At 44.7% G+C, this 12,411-nt stretch overlaps 1 protein-coding gene across 10 annotated transcripts in view; it reads left to right on the top strand.

The window, feature by feature from the left end:
• Positions 1–12,411, top strand: part of HIVEP3 (HIVEP zinc finger 3) — a 678,266-nt gene that overhangs the window by 601,018 nt on the left and 64,837 nt on the right. For all 10 annotated transcript variants that reach the window (XM_020983441.2, XM_078145504.1, XM_020983443.2 and 7 more), the window contains one exon: positions 4,939–5,084. In XM_020983441.2, the coding sequence (XP_020839100.1) occupies positions 4,939–5,084 (146 nt within the window). The remainder of the gene's footprint in view (positions 1–4,938; positions 5,085–12,411) is intronic.

The following is a 12,411-nucleotide window of genomic DNA, read 5'->3' as shown; positions in this document are numbered from 1 at the left end:
TCTACACCACTCCTAATGACTGATTCTCATCTGTCTTCTACTTCCAGAGACCTCACTGCCTCCTGATGTAGCCCATGACACTGTCACACAACTCTACTGTTAGAAAGGCAAGGTTTTCCCCCTTATAAGAAATAGAAATCTGCCCTCTTGGTATCAAACAGAACAAGCCCAATCTTTTATCCATTCAACAGTGTCACTCTCTCAGCCTTCTCTTCTCTAGGCTATCTATCCCCAGTTGCTTTGCCCAATACTTATCATGGCATGGTATCCCTAGTCTCCTCACCATCCTGGCTGTCTTCCTCTGGACAGCCTCCAGCTCATCGGTGTTCTTCCTATAATGTATCGTCCAGAGCTGAATAGGGCACTTGAGATATCGCCTGACCAGGCCAGAAGAAGCGGATCGAGCACTTCTCTCATTCTAGATGCAAGGGCCGCCTAAGGCCATGTTGGCTTTTTCAGCTGCCATGCCCCACTAAGGACTCTCAGGAGCTTATCGTCCACCCAGACCTACTGATCTCTTTCCTGGGTGCTCCTCCCTAGTCCCACTGGGCAATTCTGCCATCTTAGTCTTCTGCAGTTGAGTTTTTGAACTCATGTTCCATATTTAATGACTTTTTTTCAGGTTCAGCCCATCACTCACTATCAGGCTCTTTTTTAGGTCCCAATTCTGCTATTCACTTTATTAGCCACTCCCAGCTTTGCACCATCTCCAGAACTGAGAAGCATGCCATCGATATGCTTTCATTTAAGTCATTGACAAAGACATTAAACTAAACAAGGCTAGGAATAGGACCCTAGAGCACTGCTCTGTTTTGCTCCTTCAAGGCTGGCAGAGATCCATTAACCTCCACTCCATGGTTTCGGTTATGTAACTAGTTACAAATCCACTGGATGCTATTCTCATCTATCCCACATCTCCCCATCTGCTCCACAACAGCATAATAGGAATTATAATGATGATGATGATGATGATGATGATGATGATGATGATGATAAGTGACATGCCTTGCTAAAATCCAGGTACAGCACTCTTCTGATATACCATTCTTAAAACTCAGTTAAAAAGAGAAATAAGGTGAATCTAGCACGCCCATCTCTTGATGAACCCGTAGTGATCCTCACCTCCCTTTCTAAGTGTTTATAAACCAAACATCCAATCCAATCAGCATTTATGAAATTCTTGTCATATATAAAGTGCAGTGCTATACTCCAGGGTTACAAAGACAAAATTTTAAAAAGCAGTGCCTGTCCTCAAGGGGCTTATATTCTTCTGGAATATAAATCAGCTCTTTTAACATATTTATAAATACGTTTGCTATACTAATAATTCATCAGTGTATCAGATGAGTCGTGTGAAGACCACATGCCTTGACTTTGTCCTGACTACAGAGGCTGGCCTTTGCCTGATTATAACTGTGTTCTTTAGCCCTAGCTTTCCAAAAGTCTACTCAATGGAACTTTCCTAATAAATGGCTCTTGTGGTACTCCTCACCCTTATCTTGATCTTAGCCCTATGAAAGCTCACATTAGCCAGCTTTACTAGACCAAATGGAAACCAAGAATCAATCTAGCTAACCTCACCTGTCAGACACATACTCTGTAGATGCTGAATTATACCCACCTAGACCATAAGGGTTGGCATTGCATTTGCACATCATTCAAGGTGCTAGGGCAGGGATCCTTAGCCTGGGGTCCATGAACTTTTTTTTAAAGAATATTTTGATAACTGTGTTTCATTATAACTGATTTCCTTTGTAATACTATGGGTTTTATTTTATATGTTTAAAAACTCAGTTCTGAAAAGGGCTTGTCTTCACTAAACTGCCATAAAGGATCCATGACACAAAAAAGTTAAGACACCTACTCTAAGGATATAATAGAACAAGGGCTTTGGAGTCTAAAGACCTGTCTGCAATTAAGTCCCAGATCTGCCACTTCCCATCCATCTGACTGAGAGCAAGTCATTTTACTTCTCTGAGCATCAGTTTCTTCATCTGTCAAATGAAGATAGTGGTCCTTTTATTAACTGCCTTGTAGAGCTGTTGTATGAAAAGTTCTTTATAAACCAGGCTGTTACTAATATTGGTGATAAACATAATAATATTTGGTAATTAAGATTGATGATAATAATAATTATATTAAGTCCTCTTACACTTCAGTTCTTGAAAGTTAAGCCAGTGAAACATAACCTTTGACAGGTCCTTCTGAGCTACAGCAGCTTTCAGTATGGCGGCCAACAGATTATGCACCTTCTGTTTAAGGTGCTGCTTAAATCTGAAGAAATTCATCCCTAACCCAGTCAAATCCAATAAGCATTGTCTTGCACGTGGTGCTATATGCAAGACACTACACTAGGAATGGAAATACAAAGACAAGTGAAAAATAGTCCCTGCCCTCAGCGAGCTTACATTCTACTGGAGTATTAATCGTCAGATGACCAATTTTCTTTGGCATCCTTCCCCCGAGAAGACCATATGGAAAGCATGGAGGGGCTTTGATCTGCATCAGTGCAGGGAAAACCCACACTGTTGAAACCACAGACCTGGATTCACTCAGAAAATAGCTCCTTGAGGGCAGGGCCTCTGTCATTTTCATTTCCCTCCTACTCAGAACAGTGCTCACCACACAGTGAGCACTTACTAGGTGCTTTTTCATTCATTCATCGGATCGTGAAGTCCATATTATTTTTATTACCCACTTTGTCACCTCAAGAATCTGTGATTTTATTGGTGTGGGCTCCCCCTCCACTTGTTGCAGGTTTGAGACAGTCTTTGAGTGATGCTATAGCTGAAAAATTCTCCCCTCTTAACCCCTGGTGATGAACACTGCTACCCTCAGCTAAGCTGGTCCTTGGATAATAGACACACGTTCCATCTCGAGACCCTCATCTGAACTTGTCCATCTTGGCAGGATAGCCTTTCAAGCTCTGTGCTGGTAGGGTCATCTTTCAGTCAATCAGTCATTTATTAAGCACCTACTCTGTGCCAGGCACTGTGCTGAGTGCTAGATAGCGAGCATTTAGATGCCCCTTTAAGGGTTTGTTTGCCAAGCGCTTTATGATATCTCATTTTATCCTCATAACGATTCTGCCCATCTTTTGTGTCCTTAGCACTTGGAACGGTGGTATTTTCATTATCCCCATTTTAAAGATGAGGCAGAGAGGTTAAGTCATTCCCCCAGAATGTCAGCTACTAAGTGTGTGAGGCCAGATTTTAACTCAGCTCTTTCTGACTCTATTTGTACAACACTTAAAAGTTATCAAGGAATTGTATATCTTTTATCACATTTGATCCTCACAACAACCATGTGAGGTTAAATCGGATAAGTATTATTATCCCCATTTGACAGATGAGGCAGGTACAGGTTGAGTGACTTGCCTAGGGTCCTATGGCTAGTAGGTACCTGAGTGGCATTTGAACTCTTGTCTTCCTGACTCCAGACCCAGTGCTCTATCCAGTGTTACACCTGGTGTTTACTCCTTTCCCCACACTGAGACCAGTCTACATCCGGGGCAAGCTGAGCTTCTCGCAGCTTCCATAGAATAGAGATATCAAAACTTCCTCCCTCGATATTCTGCCCAATTCTGAGTGCTCTTTCAAAGCTACTAGTCTGGTTTGTTGCTGTGATTCAGTCTTTTCAGTCGTGTCTGACTCTCCGTGACTCTTTGGGGTTTTCTTGGCAAAGATACTGCAGTGGTTTGCCATTTCCTTCTCTAGTACATTTTACAGATGAGGAAACTGAGGCAAACAGGGTGAAATGACTTGCCCAGGGTCACACAGCCCAGTAAGTGTCTGAGGTCAGATTTGAACTCAAGGAGAGTCTTCCTGACTGTCTATGCAGTATGGCGCCACCTAGCTGCCCATTGCTGGTTACTCTGGTTACCCGTATTGTAATAGCTTCACATCTCCCCCCCACACCCCCCAATACTCTCTAGTTGTTTGTAATGGTGGGCTTTCAGACAAGCCTTTGAGTCAATTCTCCCCCCGTCACTGACTTACCTGAGGCTCTACAAACTCAGGTCCAGCCTCTGGGGACCTTTAATCTGCTCCAACAGATGCAAACCAGAGGGCCCCCACACTAGAATCCTGCTGGCTACCCTGGTGAAGTATTAGATGAAGATGTCAATAGATTTATGATAGGTGGCCCAATGAGTAGTATTCTGAACTTGGCATCAAGAAGAAATGAGTTCAAATCCCACCTCAGGGTTCCTCCTCCTAGAATTAAATACAATGTCCATGGGAGGAGTGGGCTTAGACAGTGGTTGTGACCATGTTCCCAAGGCAACTCACAGCCCCAGAACTACAGGGCCTTCATGTCCTTTCTCTCCTCCTGGAAGCCTCACGAACCTCCCCTGCTTGCATAGCATCTCCCCTGAGCTTCTGGGGTCTGCTCTTCAGCACAGGTCAGACATTTAACCCGGAGAAGAGAAGATTGGGAGAGAGGCATAACAGCCGTCTGCGAGTATTGGACGGGCAGCCATGTAGAAGAGCTCTTAGCATTTTTCTACTTGGCCCTAGCTGTGTGACCCTGGAAAAGTCAACTTAAGCTCACTCAACCTCAGTTTCCTTATCTGTAAAGTGGAGACAATAATAGCATCTACCTCCCAGGGTTGTTGTGAGGATCAAATGAGACATTATATTAAAGCACTTTGTAAACATTTAAGTGCTGTGATAGCCATGATGATAATGATGATGATGATGAAGGATTCTCAGCATGTTTTCTAACGCCACCAACAGGACATAACGTGTTCCAAGAGCTAATCTGGCGGACTTTCTAATTCTCACTAGGCCACCTGTCTTTCTCAGAGTTGCCAAGTGTAACCGGTCTACGGTCCTTGGCTTCCTTTGCTTTCCATGATTTTTGCATCTCTGATTAAATAAGCGAGTGGTGTCTGCTCCTGGAAATGTAATCCTTTTTGTTATTTCTCTGGTGAAACAGGCTCATCTCCCTTCAATGGTCTCCAGTGAGGGTCGGAAAGACCTAGCTCGAGCCAAGAAGGAAGAAGAGAAGAGAGGAAAGTCTGAGGAGGATACCCCTGCCTCCAAAAGGGGGGAGCCAGCCAGGATCAAAATCTTCGAAGGAGGGTAAGAATCAAATTTTGTCCTGAGGCTCTGCCTGTTGAAGGAAAATAGCCGCTGTCTTTGTTGTTGATGGGGGGTGGGGAGGAGGAGCTCAGGCCTGAGTCTGGCTAAGAAGGCTCCTTGTGGAACTGGTATTCAGAGGTGCCTTTCCAAACGACACCAGCACTTGGCCGCTGCTGCCGCCACCGTGTGCTTCCTGGGCTTTATGTGTTAGCTTTCAACAGATCTCAGGAGAGCTTCCTGTCAGGCTGAGTTAGGAGAAGAGCTAGTGGGGTGCCCATGGCCATGGCCATGGGGGTCCTTGCAGGAAAGATGAGCTGCCTTGTTTATGCCCAGTACTGCTCCCGGGTTTCACCATCACACGTGAATTGGGGGAAGGGGGGTGCCAGCCTTCTGGATGGTTTGAGGTAAAAGGGGTAGGCTGGCTCTGAGCGGCCATATCCATGAAAGTGGCTCCTCTAGCCAAAGAGTAATAACCCTCTGGCTTCCCCACTGGCAACTTTTGTATACCTTCAGAAGAGATTTCCAATACCCCAGTTCTGTTTGGGGGATGCTGTCTACTCTTCCATGGGATTGTCTAATATTTGTGACTTTGTAAATGTGACAGTCCAAATGTCTCAAAATGCAGGTCTCTGGGAAACCCATCTCCTTCATTTCTCTTCCAAAGCTTGGGAGGGCATGTCTCCCCAGAAGGGATTCGATGACGTTTTTTCTTAGCCAAGTCCCACATACATGGTTGTGAGTATGTGTTTATGACTTAAGGCAGAGAATCCCAACCTAGGGTATGGTTACAAAGAGTATTTGGTCAATAATTCTATTATCCTTTTGAAATGAATTGTTCATTTTATTTCTTGTGTGCCTATAATATTGAATAGGGAATATGGGAAGGTTTGTTGAAAGGCAGAGGGTACAGGGACCTCTGATTCTGGGTGTCCCTGAGTTGGCCCCTGTTGGGACACATAGTACCTGGTACCCGTATGCATAAGCTAGCCCAGGTCGAGATCAAAGGACTGACCCTACAGTGACAGACTCATCTCAGTGAACTCTAACTGGTTTGCTTTATTAGTATTTACCAAGTGCAAATTCTAGACCCCAGGAGGGAGGGATACAGCTCATAATGAAGCACTGTGCACTTGTTGTAATCATTATGATAGAACAAAGAGGAGTGAGGGGGAAAGGTACAGGAGCCAAAGGTCACTCATGTCATTGTTAGAAGGTTGCAAACACCTCTTTCTGAGAATGTTCATCTTACTTCTTTGGGCCTGATCCCCTTGTTCTCCACTGTTGTTGGGCAGAGTGCCCTTGGGAGTCTTGGCAGAATGACAGCATTTTCAAAGGATACAGCATGACTCTTTAGCGCAGCATGGCTATGTCGTAGCCGTCTCTTTTTCTCCACATTTGTTTGAAGAGCTGCATGGGAGGTGCTCAGAATTGCTCCAAGTGGCTCTGAGGTCCCTCCCCTGGGCTTCTGAGGATATCCCGAGTGGCAGTTAGGGTGGCATGAGGTCCCAACAGGCCTGTATTCCAAAGGGTGTGTTGGAGCAGCTTCCCGACCGTCATGTCTCAGCATCTTTAAATTGACACAAGGCAACAGGGCTGTCTGTTGGTAGATGCGGGGCTACCAAGGGAGATCCTGGCCTGAAGTTCTATATCCTTGTGGATATGAATTGAGATGTCTCTGTTTCTGCCTAGACAACTCACCCGTCCAGCTGTTATTGTCTTCATTCTACCATCTTTCCACAACACACAGAGCCTGAGTCAGGAGAGAACCCCTGACCTCCTTCTCCAAACTCCTTCCACAAATCCTGTGATCCTGAGCTTCCGTAATTCTCTCTGACTTCCCTTTCTCCCTAGTCTTTGCTAGTTCCTCCATTCCTGCCATAGATTACCTTTAAGACCCCCTGCTTTTTTTCTAGCCACTCTCCCAGAATCCAGTTCCCCTGGTTTCACCTCTGCTTCTACAGATTCTGCTGTCACCTTCAATGGACCTCTTTCCCAGTCTCCATCTTCATCTCTGATTACTCCCTTGCTTTCTGGTTCTGCCACCCCAGATGGCTACAGGGCACCTCATTGCAGATGTCCATTCCTGGAAACTTAACCCACCAGGGCTGAGCTTGTCATCTAGAGGAAGCAACACACAGCAATAGAAAGTGTGTTCAGCCTGGAGTCAGGTAACCTGGGTTCTAATCTCAGCTCTGCCATTTTCTGATTGTGTGGCTTGGATCAAGTCATTTGATCTCTTTAGCCTCAGTTTCCTCCTTATAAAGTAAAGCTAACGATATTTGTTCCTCAGGGGAATACTGTGAAGAAAGTGCTTTGTCAACCTTAGAATATGATAGAAATGTGAGATGTTATTTTCTCCTTCCAAATGGCCTCGGGGTCCCTTCCAGCCTGAAACCTTGTGGTCCTGACTCCATGTTATCATCAGTAGCCCTAACCTTTTCCCCTTGATCTAGACTTTCAGCCTTGGAATCTCTTCTGATTCCTTTCCCTGTTGTCTCTTTACTCCTCTTTGTCATTAATCCCTGGGTTCTGCCAAGTCTTTCTCAGATTCTGTCCTCCTGTTCTGTATCTACACTCACTCCCCAGGCCATTCACTTCTTACTTATTTCCCAGGGTCTTCTCTCACCAGCCCATTCTAGACACTGTTGGGCTTATTCTCCTCAAACAATTTTCTGCATCTCATTTCTCTGTAGTCAAAAATTTGCCATGGGTGGGATTTTTTTGTTCCTCAGAAGAAAAGAAAACAAACTGAAGTCCTCAGCCTTATTTTCAACCCTAAATTCTAATTGGGTGACCTCCAACCTTATTTCTAGTAGGACATGCCCAGTCAAGCTGCATCCTCTTGCATCTTCAGTACTGAAGCTGCTCTCTGCTAATTGTTCACCCTCCCTTCTAAACCTGGCACAGAGCAGTGCCCCTTGTCTAGGACTGACCCACTTGAAATGATTCCCTTCACTTTGGCCTCCTTTCACACTTTCTCTGCCTAGATCATATGATTAATTTATACTTCTTGGCATAATGCTTTTTGCAAAGGGGTTCTTTGGTTTAGGAGAGCAAGTCTCTCAGTCAGCCAATGAGCATTTATTAAACACTAACTGTGTGCCAGGCACTATGCTAAGTACTGGGCACATAAATGTAACCAGAAAGAAAAACAGTCTCGTCCCTCTGGGAGCTTACATTCTAATGGGAGAACACAATACATAAAACGGGAGCTGAAAAGTGTTGGGAGTGAGGGAAAAGGATATTAAGTACCTACATGGGCTCATGGTAGCTAAGTCCAGAGAAGGAGGGATGGTAGGTCTGGGGCCCTTCCCAAAATGGAACTTCCAAAAGAACTCAGCAATGGGAAAAGGAGCCCAGATAGGGGGAACAAGTCTGTTTATATATTCTGTTGGCCATTATATATTACTGTCTGTCCTTGAGGGAAAGAATGGTCCAAGCCTCCTGTTTCTTTTTGTCTTCCCATAGGGCCTGTGTCAGGCTAAACACTAGGCACTTTGAGGCAGCTAGGCAATGCAATGGATAGAGTGCTGGCTCTGGAGTTAGGAAGACCTGAGTTCAAATCTGGCCTCAGAAGCTTACTAGCTGTATAACCTTGGATAAGTCACTTAACCTCTCTACCTTAGTTTCCTCAACTGTAAAATAGGGATGATAACAGCACCTACCTCTCAGAGTTGTTGTAGGGATCAAATAGGAAAACATTGATAAAGCACTCAGCATAGTGCCTGGCATATAGGAGATATTGTATAACTGGTAGCTGTTCTTATTATTACTCGGTAAATGTTGTTGCCCAATGTCTATTTGGTTGAGAGAGATAGTTCATGTTGGTTCTAGCAGGTAGTGACCTATTGTAGCCAGTGATTGTTATAAGCTTTTGAAACCCTTCTTGTAAGGTATGGGAGAAGGCATCCCGTGATAGATACAAAATGCTATTCAACAAACCAAGTAATGACCCATTGGCCCACCTCCCATGCGCCACTCCCACACTCTGTATGTCAGCAGAGGGCTCATGAGTCAATGTCTGTGATAATGTAGCTCCCAAACTCCTGGCATAATCTTAGCCTACATTAACGCAGAGCTTCCTGAAATAAAGAAGTGGTAGTATCACTTCCCTCTGTCCTGCTCACACCTCACCCAGAGGATTGTGCACCATGTTTTTAGGAAGGACACTGTTAAGCCGGAAAGTATTCAGAGGACAGAACCAAAAAGACCAACGACCTTGAGTCCCTTGAGTATGAGAATTGGTTAAGGAACTAGGGAGTTTTAGCCTGAAGAAGAGTAAACTCAGAGGAAATCTGATAGCTGGGTAGGTGTCTTAAACTTCTCAAAGGGCTGTCAGATGGAAAAGAGATTCAGTTTGTGCTGTTTGGCCCCAGGCAGGGAGGTAGATCCAGGGCAGTGGAGGTTACAAATAGTCCAATTTAGACTTGATATGAAGAAAAACTTCCTGACAGTGAGAACTGGATCTAAGTGGAAGGGCTGCCTTGTTAGGTGGGGAATTTCCTGTCATTGGAGGTCTTCAAACAGAAGCCAGATAACCTTTTGCCAGGCATTTTATGGAAGAGATTCTCATTTAGGTACAGACTACACTAGATGCTTCCAACTCTAAAAATTCTGTAATTCTCTGCTATCCAGTCTGTAAAGGAGCAACGTGGCCTTGACTAAATACTGCTCTTGGCTCAGTCGATTGCTCATTCCACAGCATCTCAGAAAAGGGAATGAGTTTGGTGTCCCTAAGTATTTAAAAGACTTTTGTGCAAAAGATCAATTAGGCTTGTTCCTTGGCCCCAAAGGATGGGAGGCAAAATGTAGGAGTCATGAGAAGCCAGATAAGGTCTAATAAAAGGGAAAACTTCCTTATAAGCCAAGATACCAAGATATGGAATGGGATACCTTAGGAGGCAGGGGAGTTCCCTCTCACTCTTGTTGGGTGTGCTGTAAAGGGGACTTTTGTTCACCACTTTGGTCCCTTCTAACATCGTGATTCTGTAATTCTGGATGGGCCCTGCAGAACATGGTAGGATAAGGCAGGTTGGGGACATCTCAACCTGTGGTGAGGCAAGGGGAGAGGGAAAAAAGGAGCCTTCCCCATAGCTCGTCTAGCAGCTAGGCAATATGACTCTTCTAAGACTAGATTGGAAGTCAGGGGTGGCTCTGCTACTTTCTAGATTGTCCACCAGAAATGACAGGGCAAGTCATATCCCGTCTTGAGAACTCAGATTTCTCATCTATAAAATGGGGGAGGGGGAGAGACTAGACAATCTCTAAGATTCCTTCTAGCTTGAAATAATGGGATCCTATGAAAGATAGGGAAGTGTGAGAGGAGAGATGGATGAGAAGAAGTTTTGTTCCCTCTTCCCTTTTTCTTTCCAGTTACAAAACAAAGTCTGCCACATAGAAATCCTTCCCTAACTTGTAACTTCAGCTTACTCCCTCCTTTCCCCATACTGAGACCAGTCTAAATCTGTGGCAACTAGGTTCTTGGCCAAGTCTCACCTTTGAGCTTATTCAGCTTCCATAGAGACATGCAAACTCCCTCCCTCAATCTTCCCAATTCTAAGGCCTCTTCCATGGTTACTAGTTATTTTGGTATTGTAATAGCACCCTTCCCCCCTTCCTACCTATTCCCCCTAGGTGTTTGTAAAGGTGGGGTCTCAGATAAGTATGTCTCAGACAAGAGTCTGTGAGTCAACTCTCATCCTTGATCGCTGACTTACCTGTGGCTCTACTAACTCAGGACCAGCCTCTGGGGACCTTCAACCTGCTACAACAGATGCAGACCAGAGGGCCCCTACACCAAGATCCTGCTCTCCCGAGAATACAAAGATCATGATGGCTCTGTCCTGGAACAAGGCATACTTAACTCCCATCACATACGAAGAAGGGACAGGAAACCCACGGCAGCAGGGGTGGTGCCCCACAGGTGACAAGACTCTGCTAAGTTTGCTTTCCCTGTAGTGTGGGATTGTAGTACCTTGGAGAACCTCTAGAGCCACAAGAGTGATAACCAGCAAAGAGTGAAACCTATCTGCTGGCTCCTGTGGTCAGGCATTGACCTGCTGGACTCTGCTGACAGGTGGAGTGTGTATCCACGGGCAGCTGTGTGTGGTAGTCTTGCCACAGGGCTTAACAGTGCCGTAAGCGTGTGCCCAATGGCCCTGCCATGTCAACATCTGAAGCGTTGAGAACGGCGGCCTTGGAAAGAGGCAGGTGTCAGTACTAAAGTGAATAATAATTCCATACCGACAATGTATTTGATGGTGCCTAATGGCTATGTTCAAAGCAAGAGGACACAGAATTTCAGAACTGAAGAGTTTACTTGGCACTTGGTAAAGGTTATTCCTTGGCAAAGATACTCTCCAAAATAAAAACACTGGATTTCAAATATTCTATTTAAGCTGATTTTTTTTTTATCATTCCATAATGTCTTTCTTTCTTCTAACTAATTTAAAAGGCTTTCCAGGGTTAGCCTTAAACTCATGCATACCTGTATCAGGTAACAGTGTGTCAGGGTCCCATGGCATCTGACTGGCCCAAAGAAGAAGATCTTAGAAGGTGCTATAGAGAACATAACAATTGCCAAAGCTGTGATCCAGCTGGCATTACCCTATCCATAGTGTATTCTTTCCCTAAGACCTCAAGCATCTTATAGTACAGTCCAATGCTTAACACTTTTCCCAGGGACACACACAACAGGGGTCAATTCAAGGAAAGCCCCATGCAGATAACCAGGCTCCCCAGGGATGCATTGCTCGGCCGTAATAGGAATCACCCAAGTCTCTTGCTTTCTCTTCTGGGACCCTCTTGACTTTATATCCAAAACAGAAGAGTCACTTTAGGAATGTCAACTTAGGCTCCTGGACTATCTCTGCTTTTATAAACTGCCTAGAGGTAGCCTCTCAGTGGAAGAGGCTGGTGCCCTCATTACAGCTATTAGCATCTGACCTCCTGCTCTCACACCGAAACTGCCCTCTTTTCCTGATTACAGCAACATTCAGCAGATGGATCAATACAAACGTTTATACAGGATAAGAAACTGTCATTGATTCCCAAGCTGTGTCAGTAGCAGTAAGAAGTAGTTCATTGGTATAGACTTCTGGAGACAGTAAAGGCAGTCACCAAGCAACATTTTTCTATTAAGATAAATTTAGAGAAATGTGTTATGTGAATCAATTTCCCTAGGCAGGCCTAAGTCAGGATCCTGGGTGTTTTGGTTAATTGTAAATTTCAAGAAACCTTCACATCTCTTCAAAAAATCTCCTGGATGGTCACCAGCTGGAAATCCCTTTTGCAAGGGGTACTAGGAGATCTAGACTAGACAGGCAAG

Source organism: Phascolarctos cinereus, unplaced genomic scaffold (assembly GCF_003287225.1).
Source record: "Phascolarctos cinereus isolate Bilbo 61053 unplaced genomic scaffold, phaCin_HiC Scaffold_726;HRSCAF=1367, whole genome shotgun sequence".
NCBI classification, from domain to species: domain Eukaryota; kingdom Metazoa; phylum Chordata; class Mammalia; order Diprotodontia; family Phascolarctidae; genus Phascolarctos; species Phascolarctos cinereus.
The sequence above is the reverse complement of the archived record's forward strand: the minus strand, read 5'-3'. Positions and strand labels throughout refer to the sequence as shown.